Genomic DNA, 25,242 nt, shown 5'->3' on the forward strand with positions numbered 1-25,242 from the left:
TATATGGTACATAAATACATTTTTAACCCTTGAAAGTTAATGATTTTACTTTTCCACTACTAGTCTAGGGTATAAATCTTCCGCCATCTAATGTATACATAGAGTATATGACACACAAATACTCTATTATAAATGAATTCTTAAATTATTAATTATATTAGTTTTTATCTAAATGTGTGACTCAAATTTACAGATTCAACAATATCCCAAAATTTAATTCTGTCAAAAAATTGCCAACAATATAACCCTAACACAAACATTGGACTTTTCAGAACAATTTTAGTTTTCTTGGAGTGTGGACACAAGACTAGACTTTCGAAAAGAAAACCAAGAAAACAAATACATGTTCTTCGATTTCGTCTCTGTCGAAGCCACATTGTTGTTAGAGATGTGGGCTTGACGCCTGTGCGCCCTTGACGAAACAACATGTTCATAAATTGTATGGTGGTCCGGTTTGACCACGGGCATGCCTGTACAGTAGGCAATTGGGCCTAGTAGGACCATTTTTTTTTTTTTTTTGTGACAATATTTGGGTCACTCCCATGGAGTATTTCAAGGTCACCTCATTTCCCTAAATTTTAATTTCGGCAATGCTAGTGTATGATCGGAACCGTTCACTTTTTAGATAATCAATTAAAGATCATCTCTGTAAAAAATCAAATCAATCGAAAATCGTTTGGTTATCTAACTGTTGTCAATTAAGTAGAAAAAATTAATGGTTTTCAATTAAAGAGTGATTTTTTGATCAAACCGTTGATTTTTTCTATTTAATCAACAATAATTATATAACCAAACGATTTCCGATTGAGTTGATTTTTTGCAAAATTGATCTATAATAGGTGATCTAAAAAGTGAACGGTTCCGATCATACGCCGGTATTATCGAAATTACGATTTTGGAGAGAGGGGTGACATTGGGGTACCCCCAGGGGGTGACCCAAGTAGTGTCCTTTTTTTTTTCAGCAAAAAATAGTGAGATTATTTTTTTTAATTTTAAGATCCATTTTTTATGACTTTTGTGTATTAATTTTTTGTAATAATATATTAATATTCTACATATAACATAGGGAAAATGTAAGGAAAATGACTTTAACTTATGTGTCGGAGTCAAATGAGATTTCTTCTTCAAAAGTGTATTTGTTAGGACTAATACTTCACTTAAACGTTAAATAAGGCTATTCCGTCAAGTCCGTTACACTTTTCGTCAAAAATTGATCATATGCCATGCACGCGATTAATTTTTAAAGATGAAATTGATATTTTTCACCATTAAAATAGTTAATAAAAAAAAAAACTAACAGACAAAAAAAATTAAAAACAAACTAAAAGTGAAAAAAACTAAAAACAAACTGAAAGAATAAAAAAAAATAGAGGAGCAGATCAACCCTCCCTCCCTACCCCCAACCCACCTCACTACCCTGTGACGACGACGGCCCAACGAATACCGGTGGTTTTGTCAGACCCCGGCGGCGGCCCACCCTCCCCCTCCTCCTCTCCCTCTTTCTCTTTCTCTTTCTCTTTCTCTTTCTCTTTCTCTTTCTCTTTCTCCCTCTCTCTCTCTCTCTCAAACACCGAAACCCCATCTTCTCTCTGTCTTCGCCATGAACCGTCTGTTAAAGTTTATTATTATTTACTTATTAATTATTGAATAAGTTGGTGTATGTTGTCCTATTCTTATGGGACTTAGTTGTTTGGTTGTTTCCTAGTCTGTAGGGATATCTCAGTAGTGGTGAAAGTTTGTTAGTCATGGAACGTGTTGTTCCAAGTTATGTGCTAAGTCAGTTCTGTTTATTCTATTTTTAAGTTGTTTTCAACTCAGTCAATTACAATCAATCAAGTTAAATTAATTTCAGTCTACTGTCTTTGAGTTTACATTTGGTATCAGAGCCACAGAGAGAAAAAAAAAAAAAAAAAACAGAGGTCGTGTAGAAAGTCTTCACTGAACAGCAGCTCTCTTCTACTCACTTTTGTATTGCAGCAGCAACTCTCATGGCATCAGAAATTTTTGTGCAACCTGCAATTCCTCGCTTTGATGGTCACTATGATCATTGGAGCATATTAATGGAGAATTTCCTGAGATCCAAGGAGTATTGGACTTTGGTGGAAATCGGCATTCATGAACCAGGAAATGAAGCAGTGTTGATAGAAGTTCAACAAAAAAGTTTGGAAGAACAACGGCTGAAAGATTTATAGGTGAAGAATTATCTTTTTCAAGCTATATATCGTGCAATTCTAGAGACAATTCTTCAAAAAGACACTTCGAAGCAAATTTGGGACTCCATGAAAAAGAAGTACCAAGGCTCAACAAAGGTGAAACGTTCTGCATTGCAGACACTCCGAAGAGATTTTGAGACTCTTCAAATGAAGCAGGGAGAGTCTGTCAATGACTATTTCTCCAGAACAATGGCAATTGCAAACAAGATGTAGATCCATGGCGACAAGATGGAAGATGTTACCATTGTTGAAAAGATTTTGCGGTCTATGACTCCAAAGTTTGATTATATTGTTTGCTCGATTGAAGAATCAAATGATGTTGATGAACTCTAAATTGATGAACTCCAAAGTTCCTTATTCAGCTTTGTTTTGTAAACCCATTTGACGCCAATCGACTTCTGCCCTTGTGGAAGGTCTGTCAACTCCCAGGTATTATTTTTCGCAATTGATCTGATTTCCTCATTCATTGCTTGTTTCCATTTCTCCTCTTTGAGAGCTTCTTGGAAAGCTATAGGATCAGAATCTGAAAATACATCAAGATAGGTAAGTGGATATTCATCAGAGTGATCAATACCATCTACGTCATAGTCCATCATCCATGCTGGTCTTTTTCTCGTGCGTGGGGGCCTTGAATCATATGTGGAAATAACTCTAGATGTACTTGCTTGTGGATTTGGTGTGCTACTGGAAATTGTAATTGATGACTGCTCAGAATTTATTTCTTCTCCTTCATCAAAATCTGCAGAAATGTACTCCTTTGAGCTTTCAACAGCCCATGACCACGAGGATTCCTCATCAAATACCACATCTCGGCTGATCACAATCTTTTTATTGATTGGGTTGAACAATTTGTACGCCTTTGAATGTTTACTGACCCCAAGAAAAATGCACTTGACCCCTTTGTCATCCAGCTTCTTCCTCTTCTCATCTGGAATATGTGCATATGCTACACAACCAAAAATTCTGAAGTGATCCACTGCTGGTTTATGTCCGTTCCATGCTTCTTCAGGTGTCATATCTTTGACAGCAAGTGTGAGACAACGATTGAGTATATGAATGCTCCAATTGACTGCCTCGGGCCAAAAACTCTTTGGAATGCTTCGGCTTGCCAACGTGCTTCCAACCATGTTTAGAATTGTCCTGTTCTTCCTCTCGGCTACTCGATTCTGTTGTGGTGTGTAGGCTGCTATAAGTTGTCGCCTAATTCCATGCATCTCACAAAAATTTGAAAATTCTTGTGAGTTAAACTCTCTACCATGATCAGTGCGAAGAGTTTTAATTACTCTTCCAACATCCTTTTCAGCAAGAGCTTTGAAGCTTTTAAAGGCTGCAAAAGCTTCTGATTTTTCCTGCAAGAAGTAAACCCACGTTTTTTGACTGTAATCATCAATAAACGTGACCATACCTGTGGCATCTGTAGCACTCAATGTTTGACTTATCGAACCTTGAATCTTGATCATGTCCTCTGCCTCTACTTTGGGAATTAGGGGTGGAGTGATCTTCTGACTTATTGTGTCTGCCTTCTCTGTTGCCATCATTATTTCCTCTGCCTCTGCCTCTACCCCTTCCTTGGCCTTGACCTCGACCCCGACCTGAGCCTCTGGATGTTGGGGATTCATAGTTGGTAGAGACCTTCAGAGCTTGCTCCTCAATGGTACTGCGAGTGATCTTTCATTCATGTACCAGTAAGGAACTTTGGAGTTCATCAATTGAGAGTTCATCAACATCATTTGATGGGTATTGACTACAAAGAAGTGTTCGCTCCAGTTGTAAGACTCGATACAATTCGATTGGTCCTCTCCATTGCAGCTCAAAATTCTTGGTCCATTTTTCAATTGGATGTGAAGTCTGTATTTTTGCATGGCGAATTGCAAGAAGAAGTATATGTTGACCAACCATCAGGTTTTCTGCAACAGGGGAAGAGGAAACAAGTATACAAGTTGAGAAAGGCTCTTTACGGGCTTAAACAAGCACCTAGAGCTTGGTATAGTCGTATATAAGCTTATTTCATCAAAGAAGGTTTTAAAAAGTGTCCATATGAGAATACACTCTTTATTAAAGTTGGTGATGGTGGAAAGATGTTAAATGTGTGCTTATATGTAGATGATTTAATCTACACTGGAAACGATAAGGCTATGTTTGATGCTTTTAAAAATTTCAAGATGACTGAATTTGATATGTCAGATTTTGGATTGATGAACTACTTCCTTGGCATCGAAGTAGAACAATCTGCTGCAGGCATTTTTGTTTCACAAAAGAACTACGTTCAGGAGGTGTTGGATAGGTTTGGAATGAAGGATTGCAACCCTGTAGGCACCCCAACTGAACCTAGAATGAAGCTAATGAAGGACCTTGAAGGAGAAAAGGTCAACAACACACTCTACAAGCAGATTGTAGGAAGCTTAATGTATGTGACAGCCACAAGACCAGATGTTATGCACGCTGTGAGCCTCATTAGTCTCTACATGGAGTGCCCAACAAAACTTTATCTCCTTGCTGCAAAAAGGATCTTTCGCTATTTAAAAGGTACAATGGATTTTGGGATATTGTACAGAAAAGAAGCAAAGTCAAAGTCATGTTTAATTGGCTTTACTGATAGTGATTACGCTGGAGATCCAGATGATAGAAGAAGCACTTCAGGCTATGTGTTTATGATGGGTTCAGGGGTTGTTTCATGGTCATCTAAGAAGCAACCAATTATCACTTTATCCACCACTAAAGTTGAATTTGTTGTTGCTGCTTGATGTTCTTGTCAAGCGATATGGTTGAGAAGATTACTTGGAGAACTACACTGCCAGCAGCAAGGATCTACACCAGTTTTTTGTGACAACAGTTCAACCATCAAACTTTCAAAAAATCATGTTCTACATGGAAGAAACAAACATATTGATGTGAGGTATCACTTCTTACGTGATTTGTGTACATATGGCACCATTGATCTGGTTTATTGTAGAAGTGAAGACCAAATTGCAGACGTGTTTACCAAGCCTCTCAAAAGAGCTGTGTTCTTGAAGTTGAGGAATTTGCTGGGTGTTTGCTTTATAAAGGATCTTGCTGGAGGGAGCTGAGATGGATAAATAAGTTTGTTTTTACTTTATAACTGATGTCTGAAGGACATTCAGTTTAAGGGAGGGTGTTAAAGTTTATTATTATTTACTTATTAATTATTGAATAAGTTGGTGTATGTTGTCCTATTCTTATGGGACTTAGTTGTTTGGTTGTTTCCTAGTCTGTAGGGATATCCCAGTAGTGGTGAAAGTCTATTAGTCATGGAACGTGTTGTTCCAAGTTATGTGCTAAGTCAGTTTTGTTTATTCTATTTTTAAGTTGTTTTCAACTCAGTCAATTACAATCAATCAAGTTAAATCAATTTCAGTCTACTGTCTTTGAGTTTACACCGTCGAACCCGAGTCCTTCACCTGTCGAACCCTAATCGGGCTAAGCCTTTTCTGAAATGACAATTTTACCCCTAAAATTAACGGACGTTTGGATTAAATTGATGAAGTATTAGCCTTAACATATGCACTATTAAAGAGAGAGTCATGATCTGACTCCGACACATAAGTTGAAGGTAGTTCACACTCTTGTTGGTCCTTCATTCAACTAAGGTGCTGTAGATCCTCTCATACTTCAAGTACCTTTACTCAAGGTAGGTATTACCTCATTTCATAGGTACTACTATATTTCTTGTCATATGTCTTTAATTATGTACCCTTGGGTATTTATGAAAATTAATCATGGTCCCCACAATTACCCCCAAAATGTATGCCTTGGAGACTTTGGAAAAGGATGCATTTTAACTAGGACCTCCATGGCGTTTTGGGTGTGTGACGACACGTTCGCCTCCTTCAAATCCACACCCTATAGGTACTTCCATATGCACTTGAGTACCTCTTTGAATCTAAAGGTGTCAGACCTTACTTTTTTCGAACCTGTTTTTTTTTTTAACCACTTAGATCGATCATGGGTGTTGCATGACCATCCACAAGGACCCACGCGACCTCCTTGGCGTTTTTTAGTACAATAGGTACTCCACCAAATTTCTGTCATATGACCTCCTTCCAAGGTGTGATAGGTACTTCTTACTTTAGGCTTCCAATTTCTTTGAGTACCTAATTTTTTTTGTTAAACTCCCATCATTTATCCAAACACACTACTACTCTACCTCCCTCTTTCTCTAAAGCACCCAACGTCTGCCAGCCGTTACCCAAGCTCATCAACTTATTCCTCCACCTTGCTCCATCGCGCACACAACCGTTACCACAACCGCTCCTTTTTTAGATGGAAGTAAAAATGCTTTCTCCCGGGTTCAAGGACGTCGAGGCATTCACGATTCACGAAATTCTTGGGTTGACACTTTCTAGCCCCCCACAATCTATACTTTGTGCAACTCTTCAATTTATACATTATATCTCTTGGATGTTTGTACCTTCAAGTCATGGGGTGAGTACCCCATCAATATTTTTTGGGAGAGCCCTTGCCAAAATTGAATCATGTTTTTGCCTCCTTTACACAAGGAATTAATTCGAAAAAGCTCAAATTAATTTACTTGCAAAAATACATATGCGAAGATACAAGAGACAATTCGCTCAACTTGTATGAAAACTCATTTAGGTCCTTAATGCAACCAAAAGGCCTAGTTAGGACCTTGGGATGTCAAAATTCAAGTAGGACTTTGCAATTTTGACAAGTACCTTCAATTTTGCTAAGTACCTTGAATTTCGGCACCAATAGTACCATGATTTGGGTGCAAGTAGTACCGCGACTTAGGTGTAAGTAGTACTGCGCGAGTACTTCAACTTTGAGAAATAATAGTATCTTAAACTCAAGTGCCGGTAATACCACGCGGGCTAGGTACTCCAACTTTGAAAAGTAATTAGTACCTTAAACTTGAGCGTGGGTAGTACCGGGCAAGCTAGGTACTCGAATTTTTAGGTGTTCCTCCTAGTTGCCCCCATTCATTCTATGGTCCAAGAAACAAATTATGTCTAGCTTTTCTTATTAAACTAGAGACCTTTAACCAGAGGGCCTTTGCCTTAATGGTTTGAGACCGATAGTCAAAATTTTACACCCAAGAGATGTACTTAAAAGAGCCTGGACGTCACAAGTAGACTTAAAATTGCTTAGATTTTATTGAATTACATCGCTATAATATATAAGTTCAAGTAATTATAATTATAATATGTCACAAATTTAGTTTGGTGTGTTTTTTTGGTGGATTTGAATCCTTTCCTAAGCTAGTTAATCTCCTAACTTATCTAAGCTTTTAATTATAAAATGTCATGTGTCCATTATAAAATCATATGGTTAACAATGAAATTGGGCATTTGTCTCTTATTTAACTTGTATAACTTGAAAAAAAAAAAAAAACAAGTATAATGGCTCTGTGACTTCTTTTTTCTCCCATGATTTCGTCCCTGCACAGAACCTAGCTTGGCTGTCACAGTTAACTCTCTCTTTCTCTCTTGACTCTCTCTCTCCTCTTCAGTTCTCTCTCATTCAAATCCTATGCAAAGTCCTTTAACCTCTCTTCATTCTATAAATTCTAACATTTATTCTTTCATTATATGATTTATCAAGCAAGAAAGGGAGGAACATGAGGGAAATGAATGGTGCGGGACTGTCACTCGTCAGTACATGCCTAAATTAATTTAATGGAATGTTGTTGATGGAACTGATGGAAATAGAGAGTTATAACCCAAAAGAAATAAAATATAAAATAAAAAGCTGAGGACTCGAGGAGGTGGTTGAAGCACTGCAAGAGATGTAGAAAAAGATTGGGGAAAAAACTTAATATTTCAAAACTGGGTTCTTTTTCTTTTTCTACACATATAATGACTATAGAATTGAATACATCAACTTACCCATGTTTTGTAAGAACAATACAGATAATCAAGATATCAGTAGATCTGAGAATGGTAGCCATATAGAAATATATTTACTCTAGATTTTTCAGTTTTTTTTGTTAGCACACCTATTTCGACATGGATTAGATGAAGAAAACATCTCAAAGAGATTTTAATCCCCATTCATCAAAAGTCTAAATGGAGAGAGAGATCTTACATTAAATCATTTTTTAGTTTTCCATTGTTTGAATTTTAGATGAACATTTAGGTTTAAAAGAAAAGTGTTGCAAATGACTAGATAAGAAAGGAAATGAGTGGGCAGTGACAAATAAGGAAGGAGACCATTTGCTGTCAGAAAAGGAAAAAAAATCTCATAATTATTGTAAACCGTTGGATACTATAATGAACACATGGCGTTTTATAATTAAAAGCTTAAATAGGTTAGGAGATTAATTAGCTTAGGAGAGTATTGGATCCTTTTTTGGCCTATACCTCATTTTTGGCTGCCTAGCACCATTCATTCACGTACAAGACCAAGTAGTTAGCTCAGAGTTAGGAGAAGCATATATCAAATCATATGGTCAATGGTCTAAAATTCTAATTAATTGTATCCTCCACGGACATTTTCATATATGGAAATTATAATTGTTCTAATTTTCTATAACAGACGTATGGTACAATGCTAAGCCTTTGTGTGAATGAACCTGGACAAACATGCATGGTTGGACACTTCAGGTTGGTTATTAATTTCTAGACATTTTGAATTTTCATTAGGGATTAGCATTCATCGTTTAGCCTCTCACACTCCAAATTAAATGTTTTATAATTTTTATACATTGACATTTATAGATTAAACTTCTCATATTGAATAATATAAGTTTCCTTTCATTTAAAAAAAAAAGAAGAAACTCTCATAGTTCAATGTTTGGCATTTAAATATGCTAAAATCAATCATTTGATGACTTATAATTTTAGTAGTAGAACACTTCTCTCATCTTACAATAAGAGTTAAACTCTTATCCTTCTTTTGAACTAAAAAATAGAACTACTAGCAAGATCAAGACCAATCATTTCATTTTTTGTTTTAAATTTTCACGTATTTTGGATGATAATATAATAATGACGGGAGCCTTTCCATTCAATACTAATTATTATTATTTTTTTTTGGGTAAGACAATTCTAATTAATTTTGAATGAATGTTCTAAATTTAGTATGATACTAGAGCGGGCAATCTTCGTCTTAGGCTAAACCAACACAAGTTCTATATATGTACCCAATATAATTCATCTACATGCTTATTTCTACGGTGACGCGGGGAGAGGCGCTAGCGCAGAGAGAAGAAAGTGAGAGATGAGTTGGGGGTGGAATTCTCGGGAGCTAGGGTAGAATTAGGGGTGGGCACGGGATGGGGGGGACGGGACTTACCACATCTCGTTCCCATCTCATGATTTGAGTTCGGGATCGGTACGGGACGGGATGGGGGTTTTGGGATTACGGTACCATCTCATCCCGTACCAAACTGGTTCGGTACGGATTCGGTACCATCCCGATTCCATACTAAAAAATAATAAAAATTAAATTATTCAATTTTTATTCAAGATTTATCTTCAAATAATAACCTGTAAACATAATTTATTTTTATTCAACTATGTAAACGGAACAAAAATTCAAGTAATAACCTGTTTTTATTCAAGATTGAAAACTCATCTTTAAGACTTCAACAATTCAATTATTCAACAATTCAAAATTCAAATAAACAATAATACAACATAAACTTCAACAATTCAAACATTCAAAGTTTCAAAATTCAACCATAAACTCATAAATCAGTAAATCACAATTAAGCCTCATGGCTTATTTACCAAATCCAAGCTAAAAAACATAATTAAGCCTTATGACTTATGACTTATTACATCCCAAACTAAAAAAAAAACTGAAAAACATAATTAAGCATATGGCTTATTACATCACAAACACAGCAAACATAATTAAACCTTATGACTTATTACATCTTAAACTCAGAAATTAGAATTAAGCCTTATGGCTTATTATATCTCAAACTCATAAGTAATTGAAATCCAAATTACTTTCCCTTTGCTTTTGGATTTGAACTCTTCAAACTACAAGTGGCATCAATTGTAGTACTTGCATATTCTACACAAAAGAATTCATATTAATTAGTAATTTAGTCCATAAAACTTACAAAACAAATACAAACTTACAAAGCAAACCAAGTAAAGTTTAAGATAATAAACAAAACATTACCTGCTTCAACACTTTCATAAAATTCAAGTTCTTCAAGACAAGGTTCATTTTCTAAATCTAAGTTAAAAATGAATTGGGTTTAGTGATATTTGGGCCCATTAAATTAAATAATTAAATTTTAATTAATCGGTACGAGATGAGACCATCCCGGTATTGAACATTCAGGACCGATCCCATCTCGTTTGAGATCGGTATGATACGGGATTAGAAAAAAATAAAATAAAAAACAGGATGAGACCAAACAATACGGAATGGCACGGAACGGTATGATTTCGGTATTTTCGGTCTTAATGCCCACCCCTAGGTAGAATGAGAGAGAGTGAGGGAAATAAGTTTGATTAGGATAAAAAAATTTTAATATGATAAAACTAATATAATAAAATAAGAGAAAATTATGCATTTGGTCCACTTATTCTTCCATAAATCTCGTTTTGGTCTATAAATTTTTTTAAAATTCTATATTAGTCGATGAATTGTTTAATGTGTTTCATTTTTGTCTAAAATGAACAATTTTGTCTCTCAAAGTCAACTCACTGGTACAAAACTGAGGGGTAAAATTATCTAATTTTGCCTGATTTGGACTAAAATGGAACTTCAGACAATTTGTGAACTAGTATAAAACTTAAAACAATTTGTGAATCAAAACGAAATTTATAGAATAATAAGTGAACCAAACGCGTAATTTACTCAATAAAATAAAATTGGAGAGTCGATATAGACCCAAACCCATAAACCTACTCGACTCGACTCAGTCGAGTTGGGTGGATTGGTCGGGTTACACTTTATGCCCAACCCTACAATTAACAGGATATTTTAGTCTTGCACGATTGTGCATGTGGAATTTATTGTTGGGTCTCACGTTATATGTGAGAGTGAGACTGAGAGCTCAACACAATATGATCGCACACAAATAAACTTATTAGATCACCAGTGCCAACATAAATTCTTCTATTTTTTGTTTGTCAAGTTAAACAAAATCATCTTTCTGTCAGCACCAAAAGAAAAAAAGCTATCAATCCTTATAATTAGTCAAAAGGAAAATTCTATTGCTACCTTTTCTCGTTTGTATATGTTGTAAAGACAACATATATCATTATCTAATGTACTCTCTGACGATTGTATTTATTTTAGCACCGTCTCGTCTCCCCCGTTTCCTTTTGTTTTGAACGTTTATTTTCTAGTCAATAGATTCAAACGTAACACAAAAATTTGTGACACGTCAAAAATTTGTAAGATGGTGGTCAACAAAGTAGAAAATGACGGTCAAAACAGAATTACTCTTCTCCATATTTTGTATTTCATATTAAAGAATTAAAAGAAAGAAAGGTTACATAGGACGAAATTTTTTTTATTAAATAATTTCAAATATTTTATAGTTAAATTATCAATTTAAACTATTAATCAAATAGTGGCCAAAAAAAAAAACTATTAATCAAATAAGTTTTTGTTAAAATATTTAAAATGTGTGATCCAAATTACAATATGATAATATCAATAGCAAATACATGAAAATTTGTCTATGGGTGGAAAAATATAACAAATTGTCTACATTTTGAGACATTTAATCGAACACTTTATTCCTATTTTAAGTAAAAATATAAATAGATACATTGGCAAATGGCAAATGAATAAGGAACTTATTTTTTGCACGGAGGCGATACACAACACTCACAATGCATCTAGAATGGATCTTGGTCCTCTGCCTTTAAAGGGTGTGATGTTGCACGCCTTTCATAAAATCATGTGCATTAAAGTAATCCAACGGTCTAATATATGCCACATCACCTCTCTTTCAACATTAAAAAAAACTAAAAAATAATAAATAAATAAATAAAATAAAACCCAACCCCCACCCCACCCTCTCCCGTTGCAGCACCCCCATCCCACCCCTCCTCTCTTTCTGACGACCACCTTCTACTATTTCTCTCTCACGCAGTCTTTTTCTCTTTCTTTCTATCTATTTATTTATTTTTTTCTACAATTTCAAATCGCCGCTGTCAGACTTTGGTGAATCTGATTCTCTACTTAATCACGAACAACGACAAACGAGAGCGAGTAGGTGGAGATGGGTGCATATAGGAAGAAGGTTTTCGAAGAGCTCATTCAAGTGTGGAGAAAAATAGGAGGAGGCCGGCGTTCGGGAGTTGCTGGAAAGAATGGAGGGGCTGGGCTGGAGTGTTGCAACGGGTGGGGGTAGGGTTTGGTTTTCTTTATTTTTTAGTTGTCTAATTTTATTGAAAGAGAGGTGATGCGACAAATTTTAGACTATTGGATTGTTTTAATGTAAGTAATTTTATGAAAGGCATGGAACAGCACACCCTCCAAAGCCAGAGGAGCAAGATCCCCATCTAGAATTTGTGGGATAACGTGCTCCTCTATTGTATTGTTAATTACTGCTGGAAGTAAATTCAGTATGCAGGTATATCCGGAAAGTATGCAAAACGGACCAAGTCAATAATGCATACAAAACATTATTATTGTATACATTATTGACCTAGCACTTGTTCTATGATTTGTTAACCCCGTCACCCTCAGTCAGTCAATTTCTACACCTGATGAACTGCGCTCTAATATATTGGAGCTCTCTGCATAATATATTGCAGCCATTCATATTTTTTGTTTTTATAAGAATATATAATCTTATCGTATTTAATTAGTTGGGAAACTATAATCTTTTGTCCATGGCTTGATCAGTTATTAGCCATTGGATTGGGGATCCAAGGGGTGGCAAACAAACAGTGCCGGCTCAAGCATAAGGCCAGCAAGGCCTTTGCCTAGGGCCTCTTCTTGAGGGAGGCCTCATGTCGAAAGTATTTGACACACTATTAAAAAAAAAAACTTTAAATATTTATAATTAGTCAATTAGCTAGGCCTCATAATTCAGAAAAAGACTTTCCACTTTCTTGTTATTAGTAATAATTATGTCTAGTAGGAAATTTGAATATGGATATGAAAAACTTTTTTAAAAAAAGGCCTCTTAATTTAAGATTTTTTTTTAAAAATCTTTTAAAAAATATATATTTGGAAGATCTCTGTGTAATTTCGCCTTACAAACAAAATGAATTGACTTTAGGATTCTTCAGCTTAAGGAAATTTGAAGCAAAGAGAGTTGACTCTTAATGGTGGTGAGGGCTAAGTCTTTTATGGGGCATGCCTCATGGAAGAGTCTCTCCGGTGGGAGAGATTCTTCAATAGGACAATCGTGACATGTGTATGGTACGATATTCAATAATACAATGACATATGTCTATTTCAAGTAAATTATAATTTTTAAAAGTAAACCGTACACATGATTCCGAAGTACTGAGTGATCAGGGAGCTCTAATGAAGAATTTCTCATTAAAATACAAACAAGTATAAACTACATGGGTTAGCCCAAGTAGTGAGAGAGGATAAGAAAAAGATTAGGTAAGTGTACTACAAACCCTCTTTCACTACTTGAGCTAACCCATATAACTTATTAATTTATGGGTTAATTACATATATATACCTCAATTATACATTACTTATCAGTTGGGTACTTCTGGTTTAAAATCTTTCATTAGGGTACATCAACTTATGTTTTTTGTCAATTGAATACCTCTGTTAGTCTGACCGTTAAGAAGACCGTTAAATGCCTATGTGGCGCTGACGTGGCACACGCGGACCCCACAATTAAATATTAATTTAGCATTTAAAAATAGCCACTAAACCAAAATTAAAAATAATAATAATAAAAAAACCATTAAAATTATATAAAATTGAAAAAAAAAAAAAAAAAAAAAGCCAACCCCCACCTATTACCCTCCCTCCCTTTCCTCCCCCTCCCTTTCCCCACCCAGGCCACCGCCCCTCCTCCTCAAACCCAAGCCACCCCTCACCTTCCCCGCAAACCCAGGCCACCCCCTCCACCTCCCTCGCCCCTCCCCCCCAAACCCAACCCCCCTGGCCCGTCGCACCCCCTCCCCCAAACCCAGTAGCACCCACCTCCCCCAAACCCAGTCGCACCCCCTCCACCAATGAGAGCATTTCCCGTAGTTCCATTCTGCGCATACATAAGGGCCAATTCGCAAATGCACATAAAGACCCGCTTCTGCTACTGTCTTCACAAATTTAATCAAATCTTTGCTCGAGGGCTAAGTCCAGTCTCTGGATTACCAGCCTTGGTTCCAGAACCATCGGGGCACCCGAATACTGCCACGCCAACTTCTCCAAGTACTTCACGCCGGCATTTTGGTATGACCACCGCTTTTTCGGCGCCTTCGACGGCCGGAACCGCTGTTACTTCAACACCGGTGTCATGGTCATAGATCTGGTCAAGTGGAGGCGGGCCGGGTACACCAACCGGATCGAGAAGTAGATGGAGATTCAGAAAAGCGATCAGATCTATGAGTTTGGCTCTCTGCCACCGTTTCTGCTGGTGGTTAAATTTGGGCCACGTGGCGCCCTTCGAGCACAGATGGGGGTGCGACTGGGTTTGGAGGAGGTGGGTGCGACTGGGTTTGGGGGAGGGGGTGTGACGGGCCAGGGGGGTTGGGTTTGGGGGGAAGGGGCGGTGGCCTGGGTGGGGAAAGGGTGGGGGAGGAAGGGGAGGGAGGGTGCTAGGTGGGGGTTGGCTTTTTTTTTTTTTTTTTCAATTCTATATAATTTTAATGGTTTTTTTTATTTTTTGATTAATTTTGGTTTAGTGGCTATTTTTAAATGCTAAATTAATATTTAATGGTGGGGTCCGCGTGTGCCACGTAGGCATTTAACGGTCTTCCTAACGGTCAGACTAACGGAGGTATTCAATTGACAAAAAACATAAGTTGATGTACCCTAATAAAAGTTTTTAAACCAGAGGTACCCAACTGATAAGTGATGTATAGTTAAGGTATATATATGTAATTAACCCTTAATTTATTTAAGACATAATATAATAATATCTCACTTATTCAAATCACGGCTTATTTTAAATCACATTTATTTATAATAATTAAGATAGATATAAAATATGTAACATATTGACATTTTTTTTGTTTGATATATATGTATTTGATGGAGCAAATTTAATCAACCTAGCATTACTAAAATATATGTATATATTTGTGCCAATTAATCCCTTAAGGCCTAGCACTATTGTCCCAGAAAATGGGAGCCAAAACCCAAAATGGGTACCAAATGAGTCACATATGGTCACTATGGGCTGGAATTTGTGACCCAAAATTGCCTGAGACCTACAGGGTGACCAAGAATTGGGTTTCACTGAGACCCAAACCAAAAAATCCCTGGCCCACCCACGTGACACCCACATGAAGAGAGAGAAGGAGGTGTAACATCTGCTTTTGCGCTAGCAGTGGGCCCCATCCTGTCAGCCCGGTTGTGAGCCCCTGCACCTCTAGTGCACGTGAAGCCCACCAACGTTTAGGATGAGCGAACCGTTGGTGGATGAACGGGCTGGAATAAAGGACCGTTGAACCTTTTTTCTGAATTGTAGCGTCTAGATGAGCGGGCCGTTGATTCTCAACGGCCTAGTTCGCTCAATGAATTTTTGTTTTGTTTTAATAATTAAAAAATCTATAAAAATTCAAAAAAAATACCCAAAAATTTCAGAAAAATTATAAAAAAATCTCACAAACCCTCCAACGGCCATATTCCCAAAAATCCTATATATATCTTGCTTCCTCCATGGTTTTTTTTCACAAACATCAATCTTTGATACCAAATTCACACAAAAAACTTTTGTATTTGTCATGGCTTGTAGAGGAAATGAGTGGGCGCCATGTGAAGATCAAGCCCTAGTGACGGCGTGGCTAGAGAGGAGTCCCGACGGTTGTCTTGGTGTCAATTTAAGAAATACCGTGCCTTGGAATCAAATTTATTCAATATTAACCTTATTTTAAATATCTCATTAATATAAAACCAATAGTATAATTTTATAAATATTTAAGTTATAAATTATAAATTAAACATTACTTAATCAAATAAGTATAAAATAGTGAGACCCAAAATAAATCTCAACACCATTTGGAGATTAATTTGAGTCTCATTGTAATAGGAATACATTTTCAGTCAAAGAAAACTTAGTTTGATTTTTGATCAAGTAGTCAGGGACTCATTCAAGTCTCGGTCTTCAGCTTCTCTCTCTCTCTCTCTCTCTCTCTCTCTCTCTCTCTCTCTCTCTCCTTAACGCGTTCAAAAGTCAAAATGATCCACTGGAGTCCCCTCCATTTTTCTTTCCTTGGGTTCATATCAACTCCCTTATAAGTTATAACACCCGCAAGGCTGCAACCTCTATGTACCCTCTTCTGTCACTTTACACCCACCTCCTCAATCCCATCACCACTCTCTCTCTCTCTCTCTCTCTCTCTCTCTCTCTCTCTCTCTCTCTCTCTCTCTCTCTATCTATCACAACCATGGCAGCGGCAACAGGAGGAAGATCTTTAGAGCAAACCCCAACATGGGCTGTTGCCGTAGTCTGTTTTGTCTTGGTTTTAGTCTCAATTATCATTGAGCACATAATCGAACTTATAGGAAAGGTACACACATATATATGTCTAATTACTACAACATGTACAAAACTTAACCCAGTTCAAAGCAAGCTCAAATGGGTTTTTGAACCAACTTTTGGTGCTTCAATTAGTTTAACATATTAGGCATCTGGGTTTGTTATCTATGGTTCTCCAACGCTGAAATTCTTGCACCATTTTTGCAGTGGCTAAAGAAGAGACACAAAAGAGCTCTTTTCGAATCACTAGAAAAGATCAAATCAGGTACAAACCACAAACCCATTTCATATCTTAGCCTTAAAACCTTAAATAGTTCATCAAATATTCAAGTTTGATTAAGCTAATTAATTATGTTTTGTGTGTAGAGCTTATGCTATTGGGGTTCATATCCTTGCTCCTAACAGTGGGGCAAGGCCCCATATCCAACATATGCATATCGGAGAAGTTGGGGAACACGTGGCATCCATGTAACAAAAAGCAGGAGGAAGCGAAATATAAGGAAGAGGAAGCAGAGTCTGATGAAACCCCAAGCAGGAGACTGTTGGCAGCGTTCGAATCTGGAGGTGTCCAACGCCGCGTTTTGGCGGCTGCTGGAACCGACAATTGTGCAGCAAAGGTATGTGTGAAAACTGTTAATTTCTAGCTAGTTGTTACCACTTAATAATTCATTAATTTATATTTTCTAAAATTTATATTTATATTTTTTTCTTTCGTTGAATAAAATATCAGCCAACAAGTACATTTAAGAGGACCCATTTGCTCAAAATTGCCTATTCCATGGTTTATCGTTTTCCTGTATATATACAAATATATAAACCAGTATAACATATCAGCCAAGGGCATGGATTTTTCGTGCAAATTAATATATTGTATATTAGTGACTGCATCAATCTTGGTTTTTCCTAGAATCTAGAAACCCAACTTGGTGAGCTAAATTTTGTCTCTTAATTAGTAGCTGCATTTCTTTCTTACGGAAACCTTGTTTTATTAGATATTCTAACAACATAATATTATTTTATTAATTATGTATTTAGATTATTAATTTAACTAACTTTTAAATAAATGAAAACATATTTAAAGTCTGACAAGAAAATATTACTGTATTTTGCAGGGGAAAGTTCCATTTATATCTGCCGATGGTATTCATCAGTTGCATATCTTCATCTTTGTGTTGGCTGTTTTCCATATCCTTTATTGTGTCCTCACCATGGCTTTAGGAAGAGCCAAGGTAATTAATTTAATTTCCATCAAAATACAAATCTCTTTAAATTAATTGATTAATTAATTAATGGTTGATGATGACTATTTGGTGAGTTCAGATGAGAAGTTGGAAGCGGTGGGAAAAGGAAACAAGAACAGCTGAATATCAATTCTCACATGGTAAATATATAAGCTCCAAGAGCCATTCTTATATATATATAAGCAATAATATTTAAAAATAAAAATTAAATTAATTAATTACTTACATATAATAATGGATTATTTTAGTCCTTTAGTTGTCTAACGGTAATTTTTTAAATTACAATAGAAAAAGAAATAGACCTTTAGAGAACATAAAAAGTCTACGAATTTGACAAATGCATATATAAAGTACATAACGTGTGGTTTATAAGTGTATTAATTAATTGTAGTGTTACGTGTATGATAGATCCAGAGCGATTCAGGTTTACGAGGGACACATCCTTTGGGAGAAGGCACTTGAGCTATTGGACCAAAACCCCTTTCCTCATGTGGATAGTAAGTGCTTTTCATCACCTTTGCTTTTAATACCTTTCTAGAGCTATATTATATTTCATGATGAATTATAAAACTACTAAACCAGTAATAATATACACAGGAACGTTTTTTTGTTGGATCGACCGTCTAACATAAAATATGTTGTTAGATTCGTTAATTTGGTAGACTTTTTTTTTCTGAAGGTGTTGTTTAATTATAAGTCTAAATAACAATCGTTTATGACTCATAACAATATAAGTCATAAATGTGGATGGCCCTGGGCCTTTCTTCTGTTTGTATGCTTTGTCTTGTTGGGCTTTAATGAATCATTTTTGACCAAAAAAAAAATAACAATATAATATATTAAGTTATTTAAACATAAGCTTTGAAATTAATTTGTGGAGGAAAAAATTTAAACTTTGAATTTCGCAGTAATCATCATAAGCTAGACTTCAACATTGATACATTTCTATTTTCTTGTCAAACAATAAATTAAGAATCCAAATATTCAATAATTGTTAGTTGCGTGGCAATTAACTTTTGCATTCAAACGTTAATATTCGCACTTCAGTGTTGGATAGTCAAGGAAATGATCCTTCTCTCACACACATGGATATAAATAGTACCCATACATATCTCTTGTAACACAAATGCAGAAGTAGTTTAAGAATACAATAAGAGTAGATGATCGTGTTTAAAATTCTTTCAAATAAGTTTTTATAGAAGAGTATTTACTCAGAACGAATGGTTATAATTTGAATATTGCATTCTCTTTGCTTTAGTATTTAAAATAAATAAAATAATTATAAAATTATGTATTTATATAGTGTTTCTTTAGCATAGTTAACCGCACTGTGGCTAATTTGTGTGAATCGATCAGAGTTGCATGTCGCTCAATAGTCAATACCCATACTCTGATTATTTACTTTTTTTTTTTTTTAAGAGTTAGAGCTTGTTCATATGTTACTTTCCTAGTCACTAATCAAGTGATTGCTCTTTAGCGTAACAGAATGGCTCCACATTCTAACTTAAATGTCATTAATAAAGAAATTAAAGCTGCCATTCAAAGTGATATGGCTTTGGCATTGTATTAATTAGGAAATGAGGTCCTAATATAAGTTTGGTAACTGTGTTTAACTATTTTGTTATTATTATTAGTCAATTATTGACTATTAGATTTGAATTTAGAAGCTTTTTGACAAAGAAAGACAAAATGTCCCTAAACGGTAATTTGACTTACCCCATTCCTAAACCTCCTATAAATGTTAGTGATGTATTTCATTTGCAATTTTACTACACTACTACTATTATCCCAGGCCCTTTTCCACGAGCGAATGAGCGAAGGCTTGACTACTTGAGCTTTGACCATTGGACTCACTCTCCTTAAAGGCTTAAACCCATCTATGACCCAAATTGTGCCTCTGTTTTCCTCTGTTTTGTTTGCTTGTTGCCGTTTGGCTTTCAATATCATTATTTCGACCAAAAAAAAAAAAATTTGTGCCAGTGTTGCTTCTGCAAATTAAACTTCTTGCCTGCTGAAGGGTCATGTCGAACTTTTTTATCACTTTATTATTTTCTAACTTATTGGAGAATATTTAGCATACAATAAATGTTGAAAAGAATATTTAAGATTTTGGAAAACGATCTTTTGAGTTTTGACACATTGAACAAAGAGATTTGTTTTTTGGAAAGTAGATTAAATTTTTGAAGCTATTTCTTACAAATTTTCCAAATTTTAGATTGAAGGATTCCTCTAATGGGAGATAGTTTTTCTGGATCAATGTGAATGTAAGACATTGATCAATTGATGCATCTCATCCTGTATTGATCATGCAAAACACATCTCACATGGAGAATTCTCTTATTAAATCATCATATAAGACTATCTAGTAACATAATATTATTATTGACCAAACCGATGTTTTAAATAACTAAATATTTGTTCTTTTGGGTGATAAAATTAATTGTTTGTGTTTTTTTTTTTTGGGTCTAAAAAATTAATTGTTTGTCGTTTATAGTAGTCGGCCCCTAAAAAATATGCATGATCCTATGATGGCGGGGACTTGGTTGTGTATTAGTGTGGAAACAATCCGCCCCTAGCGTAATGAAATTTCTTTTATCATTTCAATAATGAGAAGGGACAAACACCATGTTTCGGAGCCTTCAAAAGTGCTTTTAGCTGTGGTGTGAAAACCGCTTTTTGCAAAGGGTGCCAAGAATGTGCAGATGATGATCATCTATCAATGATGATGGATGGCTTTGACTTCTTAATTCAATACAGCACTGAAGACCCTTCTAGATATTGTGAGATATTAAATTAAGTCCTGTTGAGCCTTCCAGAATATCAAAACTACCATATTCTTAAACTGCTTCTTGTCTTGATACAACCTCCACTGTAAACACCTGCACGTACTATTGTAGAGTCAAAAGGTTAAAACACCTTAGACCATTCATAATCATTATCCATGACCCAATTATAATTTGAATGAATAAATAAAATAAAAAAGGCATTGTATATTATAAATATTTTCTTAGTCGTAGATCTCAATATTTTATGTTAGTAGATTGAGAGTAATTAAGTGCGATTTAACATAATATACTAAATATCTGATTAAAATATTTTTATAGGCTAATTTACATTATCCCAACAATATGTCAGTGACGGTCTAACTGTGCAACTTTAGATAAGGACAAGTCGTGGCCAAGACAATTTCCTTCTTTTTGTAATAGTTTGACTTTTTAATAGGACACCTAATTTGATTTTATATTCTCAATTCACATGACAATCAACTTGGTATTGCATGAGGTGTTGAGCACTTGAGCCCAATTATCTGAATGTCACAAAATTAATAAGAAAAAATGGTGGAAGTCTAAGACTTCCATTCGTACATCTGCTAATTAGTTTTAGTTTTTTTTTTTCCATATGTTAGTTTTATAATCTTCTATTCATCTTACTTTATTAATTAAAGTGTTGACCTAGGATTTTTAATTTTATTTATATGTTTGACCTAAGGGTGTTTATTTGTTTTGTACTTTCTTTTCTCCTTTTATATTTTCCATGAAAGTATTTTTATTTATTTCATTTTATATTTTATTGCAGGTTTGTTTTTTCAGACAATTTGTTAGGTCAGTTCCCAAAGTTGATTATTTAACCTTGCGGCATGGATTTATCATGGTAAGTTTTTTATTATGCTAGAATCTAGATATCTGAAAACAAAAGGCTTTTTTTTTTTTTTGTAACTAAGAGTGTTTTCGTGCACCAGACTAATCACTTATCCCTTGTGTAAAATATTATAGTACACAGGATCACATACTATATATGACCTTAGCAGTTATATCAGTTTGTGACATAATTATTTGTAATAAATAACATTGTAAATAATATTTCAGGCACATTTGGCACCTCAAAGCCATCAGAAATTCAATTTCCAAAAATACATAAACAGATCACTTGAAGAGGATTTCAAGGTGGTTGTGGGAATCAGGTTGGTGATCATTTGGTCTTTTCCTTTTTTTATTTTATTTTTTTATAATAGAATATTTTTATTTTCAGAATTAGTATGCTTTGACGTTATTCAAATGCCCTTTAATAGATTTAACATTTGAAATTTTTTTGGTAAATAATATTTGTCTTTGTTTTCAAATTTCAGTCCTCCAATTTGGTGCTTTGCTGTGATATTTCTACTCTTTAATACCCATGGTGAGTAAAGAATAAACTTTCTAAGTATATATAGTTATATATTTATGCTGGGAAAGATGGTGGATAACAAAATTGAGTTTGTACTTATGAGTTATGTACTGATACTTTGTTCCATGTAAAAGGTAACACATCTCCGAAAGTGTTACCAAATATAGAAATATAATCTTATACTCATTCTCACGCTTCATTCCTACAAAACAAACCTCCCCATCCTTAATGTTTCACGTTAACCCCTACTTTTTGTCATATATACAATCCCTAGTTTTGATGATTAACATAGTATGCAATCCCCAAAAAGGATCATATATACCTGAAATTAAATTCTCTATGGTATATTCTGGTCTAGATTAGGGTTAATTACATTATTTGATCATTTACTCTTGAATTTCTGTTGGGCAGGCTGGTATTCCTATCTTTGGCTACCATTTGTCCCATTAATTGTAAGCAAAATCCTTCGTTCATATGACATATGTTCTAGTTCATTTCATCGAAATCCAAATAATTATAATATATAGTGGGATCAGAAGATAGATCTAACGGTGGGCAATGCACTTGCATGCAGATCATTCTATTGGTGGGCACCAAGCTACAGGTGATAATAACCAAAATGGGTCTTAGAATTCAAGACAGAGGAGAGGTTGTGAAGGGGGTACCAGTGGTTCAGCCTGGTGATGACCTCTTCTGGTTCAACCGCCCTAACCTCATTCTCTACCTCATCAACTTTGTTCTCTTTCAGGTATATCTGAGGTTCCGAGTTCGAATCCTACCTTTCCAATAACTTGATAAAAAGAAAACATCAATAGAGTTTCACATAATAAAAAAATTGAGCTTTGATTTCTAGAATTCAAAATCATGTAAAATATTTTGACTGCCCTAATGCCCTTGTGCATGACTTTTTCATTTTATCAATTGCAGAATGCATTCCAGCTTGCTTTCTTTGCATGGAGTTGGGTAAGTATGCTACATCTTTTTAGCCTTTTGCATTAATTTTACACTTAGAGCCTGTTTGATTAATATATGGATTTGGCCCAGTGGATTTGGATTTGGAGAGCCCAAATCCAAATGCTTGTGTTTGGGTCTAATTTGAATAGGTGGATTTGTCTTTATAGCCCAAATTAGACAGAGCCCAATTTTACTATTTTTCTGAGGCTGGTCACTTTTTGTTCTTTTTCAGTATGAATTTAGTCTGAAATCTTGCTTTCACGAGCATCTGGAAGATGTGATCATCAGAGTTTCAATGGGGTGAGTCTCACTTCCTTGGCCTTTAATTACTTCCTAATTAATTTCCCAAACATTTGAAGTGTACTAACATAATCAATGGTGGAGATTTCAGGGTCCTCATACAGATTCTGTGCAGTTATGTCACTCTCCCTCTCTATGCCCTTGTCACACAGGTAAGAAAATAGTATACATCATATATGGTGCATCATAAATATTCTCTTAGTTTCCAAATAGTTCGGCATGATGGATCACTGAATATAAAATCAAATATGAATCTAATGTAGTCGTTATTTAAAGTCTAAGAATATAACATAGATCGATATTTAATAAAGGAATATTTTCTACGTTCAATGAATGACTACTATATATTTTTATCAAACAATCTGACATATTATGTTGTCAATCTGATTAATGTTATCCCTAAATATATTTTGATTTGAACAGATGGGTTCGACCATGAAACCAACCATATTCAACGAAAGAGTGGCCACAGCTCTACGCAACTGGCATCTCACGGCTAAGAAGCACATAAAGCAGAACAAAGGGTCTGTAACCCCAATGTCTAGTAGACCAAACACTCCATCCCACCACATGTCCCCAGTCCACCTCCTACGACACTACCGTAGCGAGGTGGATAGCTTCCACAATTCACCGAGAAGATCGAATTTCGATGCTGATCAACGATGGGACAATGAGTCACCCTCTCCCTCGCACCACCTCCATGCAGATGGTTCGTCCTCTCATAAGCACCAAATCGAATTGAGTAACACAGAGATAGAGCACGAGAGGGCTGATGTCCATGAATCCAATTCAGTTCACGTGGCCACTACTACTACTACAAGTAGTGCAGCTACGCAACCGACTCAAACGCAACACGAAATTAACATTAATAGTGCACGGTTGAAAGACTTCTCCTTTGACAAGAGGCAAAAAAAATAAACATGTTTCAAGCGTTGCAAAATTTTGCTTCATCTTTTGTCATTAGAGATTGATGGAGGATGGTGATCACGGTGACATGACGACGATGACAATTATAAGGCCAATGTTCCTATAATTGGAGCGAATGGAGACACTTAAAGCCATAGATTTTGCATTACTTTGTAAATTAGTGTTCTTTCACTTCTTTTCTTGTTTTGCTTGCTTCAAATTTGGCAGGAAATGGAGGTATGTATACCAGTGAACGTTTCAATTGTTTTAGTACTGCATGTAATTTGTAGCATTTGCTCTGTAAATAAATGCCTCTAAAATCCTATACGTACAAGATCACTCCCGAAAGCCAAAGACTAATATTGTGTTCCAATACTTCATAAGGATAGTTTACTTTCATCAAAATTTCGCTATGGTTTGCATGTGCGTGCGAAGAGGTGAGGGGAGGGATGAAGTGGAAAATAACTTTTATATGTTTGGCTCGGTGCACTGTTTGATACACGCACAATAATATAAACCGGCTATACTCTTAAGCCATATTTGGTGTTGATGATTGAATTGAATATGTTAAATCACTTAATTCAATATGTATTCAAAGAAAAAACTTCTAACTTGAAAAAAGAAAATTAATTAGTCATATGATGTTAATATCTAAAATTTATCTTCTTCAATCAGTGACATTAATTAATCATATGCTGTTCTTATGACTAGTTCATATTCTTCTTTCAAATAGAAGACATTCTACATCTTCTTCCTATAATACACATTGAATATAGTTAGTTAACATATTCAATCTAATCTTGGGCACGATACAGAACTTGATTGCATACATGATAAAATTTGAGTAAATTTGTAACACTTCATCGACATGATATTCAGTGTTTTC

General features: G+C 35.3%; 1 protein-coding gene across 2 annotated transcripts; it reads left to right on the forward strand.

The window, feature by feature from the left end:
• The first annotated feature begins 16,640 nt into the window (after positions 1-16,640).
• On the forward strand, positions 16,641-24,704 carry LOC147298784 (MLO-like protein 2). 2 transcript variants are annotated; one of them, XM_086230156.1, is made up of 15 exons: positions 16,654-16,822; positions 16,999-17,056; positions 17,158-17,408; positions 17,904-18,020; positions 18,112-18,172; positions 18,441-18,529; positions 21,609-21,683; positions 21,899-21,993; positions 22,159-22,208; positions 22,608-22,648; positions 22,771-22,944; positions 23,124-23,159; positions 23,383-23,450; positions 23,542-23,602; positions 23,874-24,704. In XM_086230156.1, the coding sequence occupies exons 1-15, from the start codon at positions 16,700-16,702 to the stop codon at positions 24,366-24,368; spliced, it is 1,794 nt and encodes a 597-aa protein (XP_086086282.1). In that variant the 5' UTR covers positions 16,654-16,699; the 3' UTR covers positions 24,369-24,704. The 2 variants fall into 2 exon arrangements, with proteins under 2 accessions (XP_086086283.1, XP_086086282.1); XM_086230157.1 differs by lacking the exons at positions 23,542-23,602; positions 23,874-24,704 and having other exon boundaries at positions 16,641-16,822; positions 23,383-23,454.
• The last annotated feature ends 538 nt before the right edge of the window (positions 24,705-25,242 follow it).

This window comes from Dryas octopetala, chromosome 1 (assembly GCF_963921425.1).
Source record: "Dryas octopetala chromosome 1, drDryOcto1.1, whole genome shotgun sequence".
NCBI lineage: Eukaryota > Viridiplantae > Streptophyta > Magnoliopsida > Rosales > Rosaceae > Dryas > Dryas octopetala.